Below are 22,528 nucleotides of genomic sequence, written 5' to 3'. Positions count from 1 at the left end.
AAAATATGTGAAAGACATTTAGTAGAGAACATGTTTCCCAAGGCCCATTGTTTACCACAGAAAGGAAACCACTGCCTTCTTGTTACATCAGTGAAGATAAAATTATTTTGTGAATACAGTACTCCTTTTGTAAGTAACATTTTTCAAACTGTGATGAAAAGAAATTATTTTTTGAAAACAGTTAACTAATGGGAAACATAGATTTTTGTTGCAAATGGGAATTTATTTAGTGGGAGCCCTTAACATTTTTTGATTTCTCTAAAGAACATTTAAAACTCTTCTTATTGTGAAGATATTTTCATGTAGATTATGAAAAAATACAGTTTATGAAATTTAGAACTTAGACATCTAGTTCTTAATTTCTTGAAATGTAATGAAAAATTTTAACCAATTTTAAGGGAGAAAATGTAGTGGTACAGGGTGGTGGTGATATTTTTCACTCTGAAACAGAAAAAGGAAATCTGTAATATAATGTAAATATGGTTAATATTATAGTGACAGTATATTCAAGGGTAACTAGACCATCCCTCACAATGTAGTGTCTCTCCTATTGTAAATTCTTGCTTGATAGAAAAGTCCTCCGGTGAAGTTTGATTTAAAAAAACAAAATTTATAGAAGATGAGGATGTTATAATAGCAGATACGGGCTTACTGGAGACCAGCCTTCTTGGACCCTTGGATTTTTTACTTGGAATTTTATTCCCTACTTCTGTCCTCTAATACCCCGCACCTCCCATACCTATTAAAAAAAAATAAAAACAAAAACTTATATCTTTGGCAATAATAAAGTCTCCCAACTCCTGAGTATCTAAGAAATGTACCTATGGACAAGCATCTCAGAAAACCTAGAGATTTAATGTTCAGATTCTGAGCTACATTGTATTATATATATAACTTTGTTGCATAAATGTGATTCTCAACTTATTTTTTGCCTACGTATAAGTTGCGCATAAGGAAATAAAATGTATGTACGTATGTTTGTATGTCAGATAGTGATAAATGCAATGATAAAACAAAATGGCAGTAGGGCAGTTACATGGGAGGTCCTATGAATCACCTTTTTATCATTTACCAACTGAGAATAATAATAACCTATCTGTTTAGAGTTGCATGGATTTCGTTGTGTGTGACATGCACCTAGTTTGATACCTGGTATCATAACAGATTGTTGAGTACGTGTTATTCTACTTTCCTTCTCTTTCTGTAATTTGAGTCAGCCAAATCTGCAGTCTAGTGCCATATAGTATAGAGTATGGTAAAACTAAGAGTTTAAACTAGAATATGTTTAAACCATGTCCTTTATGTGGTTTTGGAGTTTTTGTTGAAAAAGTAAATGATAGCACAAATGAACCTCAAAGAGGCCTCATGTTTAGTGAAATAAGCCAGCGACAAAAGGACAAATACTATATGATTCCACTTAAATAAGATACCTAGAGTAGTCAAATTCATAGCTTGTTGCCAGGGCCTGGGAGAAGGGAGTGGAAGAGGAGTTGTTGTCCAGTGAATGCAGAGTTTCAGTTCTGAAAGATGAGAAGATCTCTGGAGATGGATGGTGTTGGTCTCTGTATAACTGTGGGAAGGTTCTTGGTGCCACAGAGCTGTGCACTTAAAATGGTTAAGATGGGAAATTATATGTTTTGTGTATCTTACTTTTTAAAAAAGTAAATGATAGAACTACTTTGTGTTGATAAGGCTTGCCCTCATGCCCATTTTTGGTGGCTATTAGTTAAAGTTTCTTCTTTGCATTTTATTTGGGTATAACTGATGTCAGCAGTGTGTAAGATGCACAGCCGCATGACTTATGTATATGGTGAAGTGATTCTAAGTCAAGTTGTTCTTGACTAAATCATGAAATAGTGGGTTGCTGTTCATACATCATAAATCTGTGTGAGATTCTCAGAAACTGAAAAGTTTTGATTATCAGAAATTTTCATCATCTTAAGTTCCAGGGGTATCAGATCTTCAACTGTTGCTTTGAGAGCAAAGTTTATAGTATGGTTGGAAAAAAGTTCTTTGTTTTGCATGTCAATTAAGAAATATGTGTTGAGCCCTCATTATGTTGAATGGATAACAGTAACAACGTTTTGTGCTATATGTTGGCTATTTTTCTAAATTTACATGTAGTAGCACTTATAATACTTCTAACATTTATATCCTTATAAAAAGTCCTTGAAGGTCTTATGGTTGAGAAACCCAAGCCTGTGATTTAAAAAGTGATTTTCTACTTTAAAAATGACTTTAGAGGAATTTAATGCATAGAAACGAAGGGAGGGCATTCCAGATGGAAGGAAGATCTGGGTGTAGGAAGGAATGGGTTGTGTTTGCACAGAGCAGAGTTCTATAGAACGTTAGGGAGATGGGCTAGCGGTTTGTTCTCTTCCATTAGGACCTCGACTGTGAGGCTAAGGGATTTCTGGACTTTATTCTGTAGGCATTGGGAGTACCACTGAATTACTGAGTCAGGGAGCTTTGTGATCAGAATGATAGAATTTGAAAGATGCACTTGGGAGCAGTATCTGAGGTGCATCAGAATAGTGAGAGAGGGGAGGTGAGAAGCCTTGTAGAGTCCTTCTGACAGAAGGACTTTTAGTATTGCAGTGGTTGGGGTCAGAGGGTAAATGGCTGACTTGACGAGTTGAGACTTGAAGTAGAGGCTCAGATTGTAGTAAGAGGAAATAAAGAGAAGTCTGTGGTGCATTATTGTAAGATTTTTTTTTCCCCTTAATGGTCATATGAATATACAGGTCAGATGTAGGTTTGGCTTTAAAAAAGGAGAGCTTGGAGGGCCCAAGAGCGCAGGAAGAGGGACATTAGCAGCCTTGAACTGAATTTGATAAGTTTACATTGGGCTTCTTTCAGTTTGAGAGATGAAGATATCTGTAGAGAGTACAGGACTGTGGTGGTCCTGAGACTTGAAGGATAGAAAAGTTTCAACCTCTAGAGTGTGAGATAGAACACTAGTAATAATAATGTACTGCTGTTAGTCTTTTATACAAATAAATTACACGGAGTAGAGTCTCTTTTATACAATATTGATTGTATAATCAACTAGTAGTTGGGATGGTGGCATAGGGATGGTTACATAAGGATGGTTACATAGGGATGAAGAATCATAGGGAAGATAGATGCCTTAAATGTTTTATAGTTAAGTGTATAAATGCTCATGTATCATCAGTCTTTTGATGTAGAGCTGAGGCCTTCTCTTTAGGATATTTTAAAAGTGACTTGCCTTTTTCAAATTGTTTGGCTTAAGTTTCAGAGACAAAGCATTTTCTTTTTGCACTCATATTTTTGATATAATATTTAATATATATAACTATAGTAAATACAATTGGCAAAGGCGAATTTTGGACAAATACAAGATAACTTACTCTTGGTAGGCATGTGCTTCAGTCATTGGAAGAAAAATGAGGTGGTGTACCAGAGAGGACTCCTCATTCCCCACAAAAGGAAATGGAAACTTGGGAGTTATGGTTTATCAGTGGTTTTAGGACTGATGAGAATCTGGTTTTATTTGGAATCTAATGCTTTTCCTGTTATATAGTGTTGCAAGGTGATAAGGAATAATATGTGAAATATTGTTGAGTGGTGAAGAAGTGATTGACTGTGTATATATATATTTTAATATAATAGCTTTATTGAGATAATAATTCACATACCATGCAAGTCACCAGTTTATAATGTACAATTTGAGGTTTTTGTATATTGACAGAATTGTGCAGCCACAACCACAATTGATTTTAGAATATTTTCATCATCCCCTAGAAGAAATCCTGTATCCATTACCTCCCCATCTCCTTCCTGTCCAGAGTCAACCACTAATCTGTCTTTCCTCTATATATTGATAGATTTGTCTGTTCATATAAATGGAATAATGTAATGTGTAACCTTTTGTGACTGGCTTCTTTCACTTAGCCGTATTGTTTCAGATTCATCTATGCTGTAGCATGTGCCAGTATTTTTTATGGCACACTCCACTGGACGGATACACCACGTTTTATTTATCCGTTCATCAGTTGATGACATTTCTGTTGTTTCTGCCTTTTGACTGTAATACAAATAATGCTATTATGACAGTTTCTGTATTATAGGGTTATCACAGATAATGCTATTGTGGACATTTGTACACATATTTTTGCATGGATGTATGTTTTAATTTTTCTTGCTGTATACCTGGGAGTGGAATGGTTAGGTCATATTTTATTTTTGAGGAACTGCCAGACTGTTTTCCAAAGTGGCTGTACTATTTTATATTCCTGCCAGCAGTGTGTGAGGAGGGTTCTAGCCGTACACTTGCCGACACTTATTATCTTCATTTTGATTATGGCCATCCTGCTTGTTATATATGTTTTAAAATGATTGTATTTTTCTAACTATAAGAGTAATAAATGCCCTTTGTAGATATTTTGGAAAATACAGAAAAGCATAAAAGATAAAACATTATTTATTTTAAATCACTATTTAGAAATAATATTGAGTAGGTTATTTATCTCTGTTTCAATGTAATTTTTAAAAATGGATAAAATTATATATAATTTTGAGTCCTGCCATTTTTTAAATTGTTGTTTAACATCATTCTCCCCCCTTTATTTTGAAATTGTATTTTAATTGTATCCTATCAAAGAATGTTTATTCTGTTCTGTTTCTCTTTTGTGTTCTTATTTCTTACTACTTTTTCAAGTTTTACAGTTATTTTGAGGAGCCAGACATGGAGTAGGGATAAATATTTGTGGTTAATCTAACATGTTTAACTAGAAATTACTTCCAGGTTAACTGTAGCATAATGTTCCATTTACTGAATAAACCGTAATTTAGCCAACTATTTTTTCTATTTCAGGCATTTATATTCCTTAGAATTTTTCTTTATAAATAATGTAAAATTTCTTTTAAAATAATGTTTTCTTTATAAATAGTGTAAAAAAAATTGTACATGAAATTCTCTCTGCATTTTGCGTTTGTAGGAATGTAGTTACTGGGTCAACAACTATGAACGTATTAAAGATTCTTGTTACATATTGGTAGATTTACTTTTCAGAGTGGTTGTCAAATTTACATTTCCTCTAGCAAATGTATACTTATTCCTTTCTTAGTGTACCTTCACTAGCAATGAGTAAATGCGTGACAATGAATTTTAAGGAGGCATCTTTCGGATTTGTTCATGATACATGTATTGCCGGTAGATAGTAGGCACTGAATATATGTGGAATTACTCCCAGTAGGAAAGAGAAGAGTTTCTCTGAAAGACAAGGAAATAATTTTCCATTCACCATTCCAGGGCTTGCCTGGTGGCTCAATGGTAAAGAAGCTGCCTACAGGGCGCAAGCCACAGGAGATAGATGCAGGTTCAATTCCTGGGTTGGGAAGATTCCCTGGAGAAGGAAATGGCAACCCACTCTAGTATTCTTGCGTGGAGAATCCCATGGACAGAGGAGACTGGCAAGCTACAGTCCATGGGGTTGCAAAGAATCAGACACCCCTGGAGCGACTTAGCACGCACTTAGCATGCACGCACATGCCAGGAAAGTAGCCTTGTTATACTGATCATGTAACAGCTTGTGTTTTTATAAAGAAGGGATGAAAGAGTAACAATTAGCTTATTTGAGGAACTTGTTTTAAATTTTATTTTGTTTGAATATTTACATGTTTTGGAAGTCAGAGTGACACTTCGAAATCTTAATTTCTGTCCCTGTTTCCTTATGGTCCTTTATTGGTAACCAATCCCCTTGACCCTCCTGCCCCCTGCCTCTTTTTTTAAGCAACCTCTTAGGGATCTTTACAGTACTTTTTAGTAAAATTTAATCAATAAAAATAGATATTCTTTCTTCCCTTTTTCCCTCCCCTTGTTAAAAACACAGACTATAACAACATATATGTACATACTCTGGTGATGTTTCCATGGAAATACATAGAGTGCTTCCTTAATCATTTTAATACTTGCATCATATTCCTTATAGTGGATGCATCATAGGTGATTTTACCAATCCTCTTAGATTGTTTTCAGTGTTTCACTTTTACAGATTATCCCACAGTAATCTTGCTGTACACTTTATTTTGTTAGTGTGCAACTGTATCTGTAGGAAAATGTACCAGAAAGAGGGTTGTTGGGTCAAAGAATAAGTGCATTCTTGATATTGTAGATATTGATACTTCCACTAGCAATAGAGAAGGCTCATTTCTTGGAGAGCCTTAAGGTACCTTTTGAAAAGGTCTATAGCGTCATTTCCCCATAATGTATTTATGCTCAAGTACTATGTATGGAAGGACTGTTAAGATGATGCGCCTTGTATCATCAAGAAACAGGTAATTTTGCTTAGATGGTGAGGAAATTCACAAATGTACTTGAAAAAAATGTTACCGGTGATGAAAGATTTAACTTAGAACCTTTCAATGACAAATACTCATTTTCTTGTTTTTTCTCTCTAGACAGATTCTTTCCCTATATAGTTGAGATTTTTTAGTAAGTAAGTTCTTCTTGGCTAAATTCTCAAGTTCTAAAAACTAAGTTCAGTAATGATATATGTTATATGAAACCTGCTAAAGTGTTACAACTATTGTTTTAAACATGACTGTTACTAGTAACTAATAACCTACCATGTTTCTCTTCTCTTTTTTCTTTGTCTTCAGCCTTTAACATTCCACATTCTGCTTTGTGCATGGTGAATCACTGTTCCGCACCAGTGTGCCCGCCTGTGTGCCTATAAAGTACAAGCTCCAGATTGAAAAGCTTCTAGATGGAGCCTTCCCATGTTCGCTGTCTTTTCTACAAACTCTGTGCCTCAGCAGCCTTTTCTAAGTGGTAAGTGGGATGTATGTATTGTGCTTTTACAAAGGAATAACAGGGATTTGTAAAACAGCTTTCATTTAAATTACCTCCCCCTTTTTTGTGCCATATTCTCTTTTTACACATGGGTAAGCACCTATTCTTCTGTGTATGTGTGTTAATTTTCAAAATCATATCTGAGAATAACAGTAATACCTAATTTTTGGAGACTTCAGAACATTTTTCCATATTATAATCTGGTTATAGTATAATATGCAGTATTTATGAAGAATACAAAAATATGTAAACACCTTTTTGTGTGTGCACTTTTATATGCTCTGTATTATCTATTGATATTTTATTATTTCATTTTCATTTTGAATGAGGTACAAGAGATACTGATGTCACAAGATCATAGTTTATAGTTATTTCATAATTAGAGATTTTTACTACAAGTGTTTTTTAAATAATGATCTAAATTTATATTTACTGCTACAGGTGACTACCATTTTTAGTGGTTATTATAGTAAATGAGCTTGCAAAACTGGGTTTACTAAAACTAGTTTTATTTGGGAAGAAAATTGTTTTATGGAATGATAAAAATGTTAGAAGTAAAAAAGCTGTGAAAATAAAAGAGTAATTTCACTCCCGAATTAGAACTTGCATGGTAAGTGAATTGTGTTAGTATTTTATGGTTTGTTATTGGTTCTGTTTTCATTTTGCTAGAGCCACGGATTCCAACTTTAGGTCTGTACTCTATATTCTCTTATTATAAGGCTGAGGTAGTTCTTCCTGTTACTATCTTTTCCTACCTACCTAGGTATTTTGAGTCCATTGGGTCAAGAACATTCTCTTCCTAACAACTGTAAATTATGTGCGTGTTTATGGAGTTGATAAGAGAAGTATGTAATGCCAGCTCTTCTTTTTATCACATGGCACTGTGTGTCCCTTTTCATATTTTTAACCTTTTTTTGGAAGCATAGGTGCTAGTTAACCAGTATGTTTTTTGAACATCTCTGAGATTTATTCAAAACACATGTTTTGGGGTGGGGTGCAGAGGAATAAAATTGAGCAGAACAAGTTGCTGACATGGGAAACCATTAAAATTATTGAAGACTCATTTTAAGTGTCAGTCAACAAAGAGTTACCAAATTTTTATTTATAAATAAAATATAAAAATATATATATGACATTTAGCACTGTAAAGAGGTAAGTCTCCAAATAGAAATCATGTAGTTAGATGAGATCGAGTGAAGAATGCGGTACTCTTTAGCTCTAATTCTAATAATTAATTGCATAGTGTTCTTAAGTGCAAGTTAGTCTTCGTAGCCCTTGGTCTCCTCATCTATGAAATGAATGAATTAACTAAATAATTTATAAGGTTTTTTTTTGGTGTTTTCATACACATAACACTTTATGTCTATAATGAACAAATTGATAGATACTTGTTTTTTTGAGGATAGCTTTTCTTTCCTAACCTATGTGATAGAGATATTTTTAGACTACTTTCTTTGAATTGTGGGGTTAGAATAAGGTCCCACTGTCAATTAGTCGTTGTCTTTGGATTGTGATGTCTTTCTTTTATTCTTTTTTCTTCACATTCTCATCCTTCTGTTGTCTTGACTGTTAGAATTCTTCACTTACCTCATTTGTTCCCTTTCTGTCTCTTGTATCTTATTAGTCACTCATCATGTTTCCTTGACCTGTTTAGTATCCATTGTTTTCACCTTTGTATTTTCCAGGATCACTGCATCTTACACGAGTGATTCTAATCCTGGGACCCTTTTAAAAATACAGATATCTTCTAAAATGATCTTGGGAGAAGGGTGAGCTTGGCGGGTAGCTGAAACCTACTAGAAACCAGTATTACTATCTCACCAGGACTGGAGTCCCAAGGTCTCAGAGCCTGTCACTTCTTGCCTTAGATCCCATCATCAGTGAGTTGCACTTCTGAGGCCTTGGAGTCTCCTCTCATGATCATAACACTCTGTCTGTTCTTTTTTTTTATTATGACTTGTTTCTTGGCATTTTCTTGCTTTTCTAATTAAAACCCAACCCTTGTGATCATATTCACAGCAGCATCTTATGTTCTGTTGCCTTTTTAACATTCTGAAGACCCTGTCCAAACTGCAAACCTAAGTTAATTTGCCAAGTATATATTTCCTAGTTCTAGCTGCCTGATGCAGTTGGAAAAGGTCATATAACTAAGTTTGGATCTACTCAGCAGTCATTTACTTTATCGCTAAACTAATTCTTCCCAAGCTTGGCTTTTTACCCTTCTTTAGAAGACCCCACACCTTGTCACGGTCAAGTTGCCTTTTGGGCAACCTAGCATACTTCTGGACCTATTCTTTTTTACTTCAGAATTTTTCAGTGCCTAAAGAGGAAGTGTTATATCTTATTATAGTTTTTATTATGGAAAATTTAAGACATATAAAAGTTAACAGACTAGTGTAACAGACTTGTATTCATTACTCAGGTTCAGTAATTATCTTGTCATGGCCAAATTGTCTTGTCTCTCACCAACTTCCCTCCCATTCCTATACTATTTTAAAGAAAATTCTAGGCATCATAAAATTTATTTGTATTTTTACCGTTGATACCGTTATACCACTGTTAACTTTAAAAAAGCAATTCCGATATAGTCAAATATCCAGTTAATGTTAATTGTAATTCTCACACATTTTATTTATTTATTTATTGGCTGGACCTCATGGCATGCAGGATCTTAGCTCCCCTTGCAGGGATGGAATTTGTACCCCCTGCAGTTGAACCATGGAGTCCTAGCCCCCGGATTGCCAGGGAAGTCCCGTAAAAGCAGTTGGCTGGATAGGTTCAGGGTCCAGATAAGCCCTTTCCCCATTGCAGTTGGTTGATTTTTCTCTTAAGGTCTCATCCTCCCCTCTGTTTCTGTCCTGAAAATTTGTTGAACAAATTGGTCTTTGTCTTGTGGATGTGGGTATTCCTGATTATATTCCTGTGGAGTGGTTAAGCATACTCATCTGACCTTTGTATTTCATGTTAATTGGTAGTTGCGTCTAGATAGTTGCTTAGACTCCATCCAGTTCAGATTCTTCTAGCAAGTCTTTGTCTTTGTGCAAGTGTCTGTCTTTTTCTTCTGATTAGTTGCCATTTGTGCTCCATGCTATAGATCAGATCTTACGTTTTCTGTAAGAAGGCAGATAGTGTATATTTTAGGCCTTATGGCCCATCTGGTCTCCTCTGCTGCAATTACTAAATTCTGCTGTTTTAATGAGGAAGCTGCAATTGACAAAATGTAAGTGAATGGGCATGACTGTGTTCCAGTAAAACTATATTTACAAAAATAGGTGATGGGCTTCCTGCTTGAGATCTATTAAATCATTAAGGTTTGCAAATTGGTGATATATTAATATTACAACTTTACTGTTCATTTATTAGGTGAAATGGTCTGTAAAGAGAAGCTATTCCATGTATACTGTTTGTTATGTGGTGGTTATTGTTGTTCAGTTGCTTAGTTGTGTCTGACTCTTTGTGACCCCATGGACTGCAGCCCGCCAGGCTTACCTGTCCTTCCCTGAATCCTGGAGTTTGCTCAGACTCATGTCCGTTGAGTGATGCCGATGAGTTAATGCTGTATAGTGGGGCAGTTTGTATGGGGGAAGGTTGACAGTTTCCCTTAGCTTACCTATTTCAAAATAGTGCCTTGGTTATATTTGCTTTCTCCAACAGTGACTGATTAGGGTCTCCCCTTCCTCTAGATTCCTTATAGACTCTAAACATATTGGAGTTTTTAAGAATTCACTATGGTAATTATCATTGTTAATGCTTAAATTACTTAATCTTTGGCCAGTGGGACTCTTCAAGTTGCTTACTGAGTTATTTTGACATGACTAGTAATTTTTGATAACTTCTTGATTATCTAGTATAACTCATCATGTACATTTCATCCCCACACCTGCTGTCTGCAGTGTCTCCAAGGAGTCCTGATTCCTTTATTGGGGAATAGAATTTCAAGACCACAGTTTGGGCTCTAGAGGTTCTCATTGCTAGTGGGTTGACCATTGTTTCTAGGCCTTTTCAGTGCTCAGAACTAGGGTTTTTTTGTTTTTTTTTTTAAGGACAGAGTACCTCATGAATTCATACTGATATTTCCAATTCAGTTTCAATACTATCAGATTTTTTGTTAATCTTTTTTATTCTATATCTGTATTTTTCAGCTGAGAATTCTAGTTCTCAGTAATGCTAAGAATAATATCTTACTAAAATATTTCATAATTACTCATTTATAGTACCCTCATTATACATGTAACAGTCTCAGAGTAGCCGTACAGGCATTTTGTCTTGTCAGGCTGCTTTCCTCATTTCTGTGAGATCTAGCCGTGTTGTTGTATGAAACAGTAGTTTTGTTTTGTTTTTTTTTTTTCCATTTCTGTATAGTAAGTTTTCTGTTGTGTGACATGCCATGATTTATTTATGCATTTTCTAGCTACATAATATCTCATTGCATGAATAAAAAAGACATAGCTTATTTAACCAATTTTCAGTTGATGGGCATCTGAGTTGTTTCTAATTTTTTGCAAATAGCACTGCAGTTGATAACTTTATTATCCATATATATCTTTTTATGTTTTTGCCACTGTATATTTGGGACAGATTCCTGGATGTGAAATTGCAGGGTCAAAGGGAAAATGAGTACACAATTTTATGTTAAACTGTGGTGGTAATTGAGAAGTAGTGGTATCCCATTCATTCTTCTGTGAAATTCTTTTAGTTCTATTCCTTTGGTGCTTTGTTCATTCTGTCCTGGTTCAAAAAAATCATCTCTTGACTGGCCTAATAGGTTTTTATACAAATTGGTCCCATTCTGTTTTAGTTTCTGTTCACCATCCAGTCTGCTTCAAAAGTGAACTTTTAGAAACCCAAAGTCTGTTCATATCACTTTCTTTCTTGAAAACCCATGGTGGTTTCCTGGGATTGTTAATTTTATGTGTCTACTTGACAGAGCTGAAGGATGCCCAGAGAGCTGGTTAAACATTATTTCTGGGTGTATCTGTGAGCGTGTTTCCAGAGGAGATTAGCGTTTAAATCAGTAGACTAAAGATGATCCTCCCTCACCAGTGTGGGTGGGTGTCATCTAATCATTGAGGATCCAAATAGAATCAAAAGGAGCAGAGGAAGGGTGAATTTGTTCTGTCTCCTTGGGGCTTCCATCTTCTCCTGTCCTCAGACGTTTGAGTTCTTGGGCTTTTGGATTCTGGGACTTATACCAGCAGCACATCATCCCCTGGCTTTCCAGGTGGCTCAATGCTAAAGAATCCCCCTGCCAATGCAGGAGATGCAGGAAATGTGGGTTCAGTCCTGGGTTGGGAAGATCCTCTGAAGGAGGAAATGGCAGCCCACTCCAATAATTTTGCCTGGAAAATCCTGCAGACAGCAGAGCCTGGCAGGCTACAGTCCATGGAGTATCAAAGAGTCAGGCATGATTGAGCATCCCACACGCACATCACCTTCACCCCCCAGCCCCAACCCCTTCTGGCCTCAGTCTGGGAGTTTTATCATTAGCTCCTCTGTGTCTGAGGCCTTCAGACTCATACTGAATTTTGTCACTGTTTTCCTGGGTCTCCAGCTTGCAAATGGCAGATCATGGGACTTCTCAGCCACTGTAACTGTGTGTGTGTATATGTTAGTCGCTCAGTTGTGTCCAACTCTTTGCGACCTCACGGACTGTAGCCCACCAGGCTCCTCTGTCCATGGGATTCTCCAGGCAAGAATGCTGGAGTGGGTTGCCGTTCCTTCTCCAGGGGATCTTCCTGACCCAGGGATCAAACCCAGGTCTTTTTGCTTTGTAGGCAGATTCTTTGCCATCTGAGCCACCAGGAAAGCCAGTTACAATAAATATCCTCTTATATATCTATTTTTATCCCATTGGTTTTGTTTCTGTGTCGTCTGTGAAACCTAACACATTCCCTCATTGCAGACAAATGAAAGCCCACCTGAAATTGAAGACTTTATCATTTTCTATAAGCTTTAAGCAGTCCTTTGAGACTACTTCTCTTTAGGAGATCAAGACTGGTATTTTTCTACCTCTTTTTTTTTTTAACTCATCTTCGTCCTTGTCATGATATCTCTGCCTCTTGAACCCTACTTCCCCCTCTCTCTTGTTTTTTTCCTTCTCTTAAAGTCTCCATTTATATCCCCTAATACTTCTTAAATCCTCTCAGTCAGGTTGGCTTTTAACTTTTGTTGATATTCCAGTTCTAAGATTCATCATAGCCTGTGTAAATATTAGAATTATTTTTGTATTTATTTGGAGTGTAGCGAATTGTGTCTATTTCATTTTTGTAATTGATAGGAACTCAATAGATATTTGTTGAACTGTAGGAGATTAGGGGCTTCCCTGGTGGCTCAGACGGTAAAGTGAGCATTCCATGTGCTAGATCCCTCACTGAAATTTCTTGTAAAAGAGGTAAGTGTCAAGTACAAGTTTATAAATATCTTGTATTGAACCTTCAGGGAGTGACCTCATTTAGAAATAGTAAGATCTGACTTGCCTTTTGAAACAGTCTTTACAATTCAGTGAATATTGGATAATCCTTAAACTCTTTATGCTGGTTTGGCAAAAAAATGTTTATATGATAATATCAGAGGATTCTTACGATTTACTAGGGTGTTTAGAACACAGATACACAATTTCCATGGCAGTGAGGAGTAGCCAAAAAACTTCTGACTATGTAGCATAACTAAATGTACCTCTGCTTTTACCTTAGGAATCTTTCTGACTAATTGTCCATGGGGCCATCTTCTTTTTTCTTTAATTAATCAATTTTTTAATTAAGCTTTTTATTTTGTATTGGAGTATAGCCGATTAACAATGTTGTGATAGTTTCAGGTGGATAGCAAAGGGACTCAGCCATACATGTACCTGTATCCGTTCTCCCCCAGGCTTGATGGGGCCAACTTCTGACCAGGCGTCTTGCTAGGTTAAATGTACTGGTCGTGCATGTTGACTGTGCTTCCATGGTGGTGCAGCTGGTAAAGAACTGGCCTGCAATGTGAGAGACCTGGGTTTGATCCCTGGGTTGGGAAGATCCCCTGGAGAAGGAAACAGCTACCCTGCTGGTAAAGAATTGGCCTGCAGTGAGGGAGACCGGGGTTTGATCCCTGGGTTGGGAAGATCCGCTGGAGAAGGAAACAGCTACCCACTCCAGTATTCTGGCCTAGAGAATTCCATGGACTGTGTAGTCCATGGGGTCTCAAAGAGTCGGACACGACTGAGTGACTTTCACTTTCACTTTTGCATGTTGACTGAGTTTAATATACTTGATTCTCATATGTGATTTTGCTTATATTGGGGCCAGCCAGCATGTTTCTTTTGTGAGGAGAAGGGTACTATCATTATGTATTCCATCTTTTAAAATTATAACACGTTTTCTTTTCTTCCTCTCCTATTCTCTCCCTCCTTCCCTCTCTCCCTTTCTTTCTGCAAATGAGGCTAAGTTGCTTTGTGTGAGTTAATATAGCTTAGTATTGTGTAACTGTGCTACATACATTGTGTAGCCTTCTCATGAGAGGTCATTTCTCTGAACTTACAGTGGAAATGGGGTTTATACAGATTTGTCTTACATGTGACTTTTTGGGTATAAATCTAACTTTTAAGTCTCTTTGGATCACCTCTTGAATTAAATGACTATTTTTGTCTTCTATTACATCTTGGTGCAGTGAAAGGTATAGGAGATTATAATTTTGCTTTCATACTAAATGGAATTTAATTTTGTCATTGGGTATGCAGTAGATACTAAACCTTTTAAAGCTATTTTTAAATTAAATTTCCTAAAGTCACATTTCAGATTTTTCGTGTTTCAGCAGTGTTAACTAATGGGAAGTATTTTGGCTGTATTATTTTAAGGTAAAGCTATCTTAATGGAAATTTTAAATGAGCTTGCTTAAGATGAAACTAGGACATTAAGTCTTAGTTTCAGGAATTTGAGTTTTAAAAAATCACCATGAAATATTAACTAGGGTAGGTGATTATAGGTAAGAATTGAATTATCATTTGGTACTCTGATCTTCAAGTTTAAAATGATGAAAGATTTTACTTTTAAAACTAAATACCTATAAAACAAAAAATGTTTCATGTAGCTCATGGTTTGACAGGTTTATGAAAGGCTTGAAAGATAAAATTGTCATAGGTGAAATACTGCATTCTCCATAGGGTTTATGTAACTAAGTAAATGAAGGTGAAAAAACCTGGTGAGGTGGGAGAAATGACTCAGTTCCTCACTTTGCACTCTCCTCATCTTACTTCCTCTCGTTTTAAATTTGCATGAATATTGCAGCTTCAAATATCATAACATTAATTCAGAGGCCCGATATATTAAAAGATAAGCTTTTATTGTTTTATAATACTCCATTTTTACCATATTGGAACTTTCTAGAACACTCTCCTCCTAGGACAGTTTAGGAGTGGTTGTGTTGTTGTTGCTCAGTTGTGTCCGACTCTGCAACCCCTTGGACTGCAGCACACCAGCCTTTCCTGTCCTTCACCATCTCCCAGATTTTGCTCAAACTCATGTCTGTTGAGTCAGTGACGCCGTCCAACCATCTCATCCTCTGTCGTTCCCTTCTCCTGCCTTCAATCTTTCCCAGCGTCAGGGTCTTTTCTAATGAGTCAGTTCTTTTCATTAGGTGGCGAAAGTATTGGAACTTCAGCTTCAGCATCAGTCCTTCCAATTAATATCTAGGACTGATTTCCTTTAGGATTGACTGGTTTGATCTCCTTGCAGTCCAAGGGGCTCTCAAAGAGTCTTCTCCAACACCACAGTTCAGAAGCATCAATTCTTCAGCGTTAAGCTTTCTTTATAGTCCAGCTCTCACATCCATACTCAACTACTGGAAAAACCAAAGCCTTGACTAGACAGACCTTTGGCGGCAAAGTAATGTCTCTTGCTTTTTAAATACGCTGTTTAGATTTGTGATAGCTTTCCTTCCAAGGAGCAAGTGTCTTTTAATTTCATGGCTGTGGTCACAATCTGCAGTAATTTTGAAGCCCAAGAAGATAGTCTGTCAGTGTTTCCATTGTTTCCTTATCTATTTGCCATGAAGTGGTGGGGCTGGAGGCCATGATCTTAGTTTTTTGAATGTTGAGTTTTAAGCCAACTTTTTTACTCTCCTCTTTCACCTTCATCAAGAGGAATTTAGTTCTTCTTTGCTTTCTGCCACCAGGGTGGTGTCATCTGCATATCTGAGGTCATTGATATTTCTCCCGGCAGTCTTAATTCCAGCTTGTGCTTCATACAGCCCAGCATTTTGCATGATGTACTCTGCATATAAGTTAAATAAGCAGGGTGACAATACACAGCCTTGACGTACTCCTTTCCCAATTTGGAACCAGTCTATTGTTCCATGTCAGGTTTGTAGAGCTGGGTAAGTCACACCACACAAATAGTTTCTTAAGGTTTACGTCTTATTCATTGTTTGTGTCCTTCACTGTCTAGCTTGATAATATAGTTGGGCTCAGTGAAGGTCATAGAACTATGTCTGTTTTCATTTATTATACTATACCTGGTGTTAGGTTTCTGGAAAGGCTAAAGTGTTTTCTTTTTGTCTCTTTACTTTTATACTGATATATTTTCCAGTTAGCATTTATGTCTAGCTTAGTATGATTGTAACATGTATTATTGTTCTTAACAATAAGAGCATAACCTGAATTGGGAAGTTATGGGAAGTTATGGGAAGTTTTATAATACTTCAACATTCAAAAAGTATAATTCCAATGACCTCGAATCCACTAAACTGAGCTAGAAACTAAAAATTCTTGCAAGGTAGAGCAAGAATAAAGGAAAAGAGGCGTTCAGGGACCCAGCAGGAAAAGGGTGATTTAAGTGGAGTGGAGGGAAGTTAAACCATAGACAGAGCAGTTGATACTTGCATGCTTCCTCCGGTTTCCCCTATAATGTACAAATTATGGGCAGAACATTTTGCAGCTGATTGAGTTATCACTGTCTGCTGCTGCTGCTGCTAAGTCACTTCAGTCGTGTCCGACTCTGTGCAACCCCGTAGACGGCAGCCCACCAGGCTCCTCTGTCCCTGGGATTCTCCAGGCAGGAATACTGGAGTGGGTTGCCATTTCCTTCTCCATATCACTGTCTAAACTGTGATAATTAAAAGTTATCATTAAAAGTTAACTTTATCAAAGTTAAACATCTTTGGGAAAATGTATTTTAGGTTAAAGATTATTTTGAGAATTCTGGCTGAGACAGAGAAATGTCACTTTCCTTTAGAATATTGTTCTTGGACCTTTCAATTAATAGGGCGACATTAGCAGAAGAGGATTGAATTTCATCTTAAATGAGCATCCCTATGACTTGTTAGTCATAATATGATTTCTTCCTTCCTCCCTATTTTTTACTTTTGGTAAGGCAAATTTATTCTTTCTTCATGAAATATTTAAGGTAAATTATGTGTTAATTAGGCTTCATTATCCTTTTTTGAGAGACCTCTTGCTTTTGTTCTAATGTTCAGAATCAGTATAAAAACGCTCAAGTCATAATTGCGTTTTAATTTGAGAACTTTATCTTGAATGACTCCGTATAAGAACATATTCTTTTAAAATATAAAAGAATCCAGATGTGCAGTTTTTCTCATTTTATCTACTAGTTGTCAGTTTCCACAGCTGCACAGTTGAACGTTTATAGAAATTATGGGTTTGTTTGGGTTAAAACGGAGTAATGTATGTTCAGCACCCAACCCATTTTATTCATACATAGGCGGCTCTTAGTGATTAGTGATTATTATTGATTTCAATTTCTAGGGCACCATTTCTTAGGGTGCAGTGAATGAAGTCTGAATTCTACCCTACCATGTTTGTGATTTGTTTAGACTGACTTAATCACTGTGGAGAATAAAGCATATTGGTGGGGTAGAGCTTTTTTTGTGTGTGAGTCCTTTTTAGAGTTACTGGATGTACTGGAATGTGAAGGATTAAGCTCTGTGGCATGTTCTATATGGTCATTCATAGTGACCAAACTGATTTGGAATGTTGTTTTGTTGCTAACTTTGAAATGTGTTATTTTCTGTACAGAGAATGTTGATCTGAATAAATTGCTTATTATCCTTTATAAATATCTAGAATGAGATGAATTGTCAATCAGCGTAAATCTTATCTGACTCAATACTTTCTTTCATAAACACAGGGAGGAGGCAATCCTAGGGTAACCTTTAGGGAATAAAAGCCAGGCATTGCTCTGCAGTTCAGAGGGTATGTGGTAGCACCCAGCTTTGGAGCCTGTCACAGTAGGAAGTCATGTTTCAGAGGCCTACAGCAAAAAATCATATTTATTAATCATGTTTATTAAGCTTTAATGTATCACTTAACGGGCTCTTCTATCAACAGCTAGCCAGTTCCTCAGAGAGAGGCAAAAAGCCGTTCGTGGAGTTGTAGACTGTAGCTCCAGTGACTCCCTGGCAGTGGAGGCTGAGAGCACCACTTCCTTGGCAAAGTCTTTTCCTGTCCTGTCCTCCACTTAAATTGATGAGTGACTCCCTTGTACCCAGTTGCTGCTTGGACATATTTAAGTAACTTCTCTCAAAGCATCTAAAAAGGGTTGTCCCATGGATCTCTCTTCCAGCTGGCCTGTAAGCTCCTGGTTGGTTGCGGGTGCATCTGTGTTAGAGTCTGTGTTAGTGCAGATGCTGGGAGCTCAGGGTGGACCCTCAGTCTGTGTGAAGTGTGAAGTGTCTGTGTTGCTGTGGCTTTTGGCGACTCCTCAACATTAACTGGTCCAGTGTTATTGTTCCAGGTGCTCTCATTCTTCAATGAAAAACCTCTACAGAGGCTCATTCTGCCCTGAACCCTGTACTCCAATTCTTATTTCTTTCTCGGCTGCCAGTGCAAATTCTCGATTTCCTTTATTTCTTTCAAGGAGCAATTCAAGTTTTTTTATCCATGAAGGTTTTTAAAGGTATGTTTAATTTTAGTAGTAGTTAAAATTCAGAAATCCAAGAAAAAGTAAGAAGTGTTAACTAGAACTGCAAACTTAGAATTGGTCTGTTAAAATACACTATACTTTTAAGTAACAAAAACATATTTGTAAATACTTTCCTCTTCAAAATCAGAAGTTATGTTAATTTTGGTAAAATTCTAAATTTTTTTTCAAATTTAATTCAGAACCTTGGAGAAATGGGAATTTGGGCTAAAGCTTATGGAAAGAAATCAAGAGGTGTGTTAAAATTTTAGGTTGTTGTGAAAAAGGTGTCTTATTGCATCATATGTCATTTTATAACATTTTAAAAGGGATAAAGGCTGATCTTATTGTCCTTATTTGTAAAAGGATTTATTGGGCTTTAAAATTGGAAGTCATACATAGACTCCTTTTTCATCTTTCCCCTACTTAAAATAAGCCATCATAGTTTATTGAAAGTTATTGTGTATAGGAAAAGTCTACAATGTCATTGACTTTTTTTTTTTTTTTTGAGAAAACTATTCCTTCTTAGACAAAAGCAGAGGAGACTGTTTGAGCCTGAAACTGTTAGACTTTAGAATGCTAAAAATCGTGGTTGAGTTATGAAAGTTCTACATTTTCGAGTACTCTGTTGTTATTTTTCTTCTATACTGGGGCCATTGCTTATTTCTTTGTTCATTAATTGTATCATTAAGGATGCAGGGAAAAAAACATTATTGAAACTAAAAGTTAGTAATTTGATTTGATTCTGAGTTTTATTTTATTGTGAATTGTTTTTAATACCTTTATGGATGAAGTAGCTTGAATATTAATGGTAGTTTTTGTGACATGTATTTTAATCTATTACACACATGTATACTGCTACACGATATGTATATATATTTTAACAATTTTATGCTTATGAGTTTGTAAATAATATACAATAGCATTGATTTTACATTTAATAGAATGTGGAAAACATACATTTAAATGACAGAAACCTTTACATTTATGCTTATTTTGCATATTATAAGTTGAACTTAATCTTTATTTCGTACTTTATTATTTTTATGAAAACTGGCTTGCTAGGTGCTGTGGGAGATATAAAATGAATTTCTTGCTCTTTAGGGACTCATAGTCTCAGTGCCAACTCTCAGAAGCACAGAATTTTAGAACAGGAAGAGATTTGAGAGATTCTCCTCTCTTGGGTGGGGGGGGGGGGGCGGTTGTATGTGTTTAAGCAGCAATCCTTTGATTCTTGCCCACTTCAGTGTCTCCTGCATCCTGCTCCCCATTCTCCCAGACGAGTACTGATGCTATTTTCTATACGAGGTTGAGAGGAATTCTTCTGCTCTGTTTGGTAAGCAGGAGGAGTTACAGGCCATTTTTTGGTTTGTTTTGTTTGCAGGCCCATTTCTTAGTTCAGTATTTAAAACTATGAAGTCGAGATTATCATTTTAGTGGGTTGTGACTAGAGCATAACACTTAAAAAATAGGTGGGAGGCTATTAAAGTGTATTGCAAATGTATCAAATGTATCATGTGGGTATATTTATATTGACTTGTTATATAAAATTATTAAAAGTTCATTTATGCAAAATTCTTTTTTTTTTTCTTAACTGCAGTGAGAAGAGTTTAGAAAACATGTGTCTAGTCTGTTTCTTCCTTGCTTTAAACTTAGGGAACAGCCATTGATCCTTTTATCGCTGCTGCTGCTAAGTCACTTCAGTCGTGTCCGACTCTGTGCAACCCCAGAGACGGCAGCCCACCAGGCTCCTCTGTCCCTGGGTTTCTCCAGGCAAGAACACTGGAATGGGTTGCCATTTCCTTCTTTTATTGCTAGATATGTTACTTAATTCTTTTTGCTATGCTCTTTTGTTATCATGACCTGACTCCAAGATAAAGTGTTTTCTACATAGTTAGAAATATACACAGGTGACATTTTCCCACAGTACTAAAGATGTGCGGCGAGGTAGTATTTGCATTACACTGGTCTTGCTTGCATGCCTCTGGGTAGAAATAAACACTTTGGTGGATCTAACTATTAAGCTGCAAGTATTGTTTATGATGTGCCCAGCTTGGTACCAAGATGTGATTTAAGCACCAAGAGAATTTGGATTATTTAATACTAGTACATAATAAAACTACTTATCAAATATTCATGTGGGCACATACAGAGGCATAATTGTGTTCTTGTAATGCACAATATAAATACTAATATTGTCTTGGAGAATCAGCATGGTATGCTGAAGCCATGGTTTGGAAAAAGGCATTGTAGTATGTTATTATCTGTGGGAATTACTGGCAAGTGTAATTGAGAGATTCTAAATACTGTAGTTGTTGACTTCACTTTTGAATTTGACTTAAATATTTTTGGTCTTATTATATTTTTATAATTGAATTATGGTAGAAGTATATAATTGTTTTGTAGATTGTAGTTTATTTCTTAAAGATTTATTTTAAAAACAATTTTCCCTGAAGATGTTTAATATTTAAATATTTATATGAAATATAAAACTTATATAAACATTTTTATATATTTATAGAAATATTGTATTTGATATTTGAATATAATGATAAATTTTTGAACGGAGAGATTAGTGGAATGAATGTTCATATGCCCATTCTTCAGCTTCGGCATTGATCAGCTCTTTGTTAACTCTGTCCATTCCCTTTCCCCAATTCCCACTTACTTTGATGCATTTCCTCTGTCATACAGATCATCTGTAAATATTTTAGGATGTGTTTCTGAAAGACAGGGACTTCTATTTCTAGTCATACAAAGTAGATTCTTAAGAATCTCTTTGAGGAATGTACTGAAGTTATGAATACTCAAATTGTGTTTGGGATGTTAGAGTGATATAAGGGAAAAGTGGACTTCTTTAAATAGAATAAGTGGAGAAAGAGAAACACTTGAAAAGCAATTGTACCAAAACAAGGCAGAAAAGTTACAATGAAAAAGCCGGTTAATAACTTTGAAGTACCCATGGAGAAAGGAGAGAAATTGGCAGCTTTGAACACTTAGTATGTATCTACATTCTATAAAGGTCAGTAGGGAGTAAGGTCAAGTGTATTTCATACCATTTGAGATAGAAATTCTGATTTTAGACTCTTTCTTGAGGGAAAAATCAAAGATGTGTATAAAGACTGCCAATCAGGATATTCATTGCAGTTTTATTTATAGAGTGAAGAACTGAACCTTATGTTCAATACCCGTGGAATAATGAAATGCACATACTATATTTATAAAATTTTACAGTATTTTGTAACCAGTAGAAACAGTAAAACTTAACACCAATTGTATAAAACGTTGAATGCATGTTAAAAGATCTGAGAAAAATTAACCCAGATATTTACATGAATTAATAGTGGCCTTCTCTTGGTATTAGAATTATGAGCAGCTTAATTTCTTCATTTCTTTTTTTTTGGAAGTATTGCAGATTTTGTCTATCAGCATATGGGATATGAGTTAGTAAATAATAATAGTAACATTTGAGTACTTATGTCAAGTACCATTTAAGCACTTTTCATCCAAAAAGCTGAATTCTCATGATAGCCGTGAGAGGTTTTTTTTTTTGTTTTTTTTTTTTCCGTGAGAGGTTTTTATTATCTTTATTTTATAAATGAGGACATGGGCATAGAGACATTGACTGCCTTGACAATTTGAGTCTATTATTATAAGTTTATTCTTTATTTCTAAATGTAGTTTTATCTCTAGTAATTGCGAAGGTACTATAAAGACTTTTGATTTCTAATTATTACTTAAAAATATATAGTGAATATTATGGCATATTAGTAAATGATTTTTAATTGATGGATAACATTTCATCTAGTGACTATACCATGAT

The 22,528-nt window shown here is 35.8% G+C and overlaps 1 protein-coding gene across 3 annotated transcripts in view; it reads left to right on the top strand.

Annotated features, from left to right (window-relative positions):
- Positions 1-22,528, top strand: part of FRYL (FRY like transcription coactivator) — a 252,923-nt gene that overhangs the window by 32,953 nt on the left and 197,442 nt on the right. For 2 of the 3 annotated variants that reach the window (XM_043448225.1, XM_043448226.1), the window contains exon 2: positions 6,625-6,796. In XM_043448225.1, the coding sequence (XP_043304160.1) occupies positions 6,745-6,796 (52 nt within the window). In that variant the 5' untranslated portion in view covers positions 6,625-6,744. Of the gene's footprint in view, positions 1-6,624; positions 6,797-15,266; positions 15,278-18,781; positions 18,787-22,528 lie in introns of those variants that run through there. The other variant, XM_043448227.1, reaches the window with a different exon arrangement.

Source organism: Cervus canadensis, chromosome 26 (assembly GCF_019320065.1).
Source record: "Cervus canadensis isolate Bull #8, Minnesota chromosome 26, ASM1932006v1, whole genome shotgun sequence".
In the NCBI taxonomy this organism is placed as follows: Eukaryota; Metazoa; Chordata; class Mammalia; order Artiodactyla; family Cervidae; genus Cervus; species Cervus canadensis.
The sequence above is the reverse complement of the archived record's forward strand: the minus strand, read 5'-3'. Positions and strand labels throughout refer to the sequence as shown.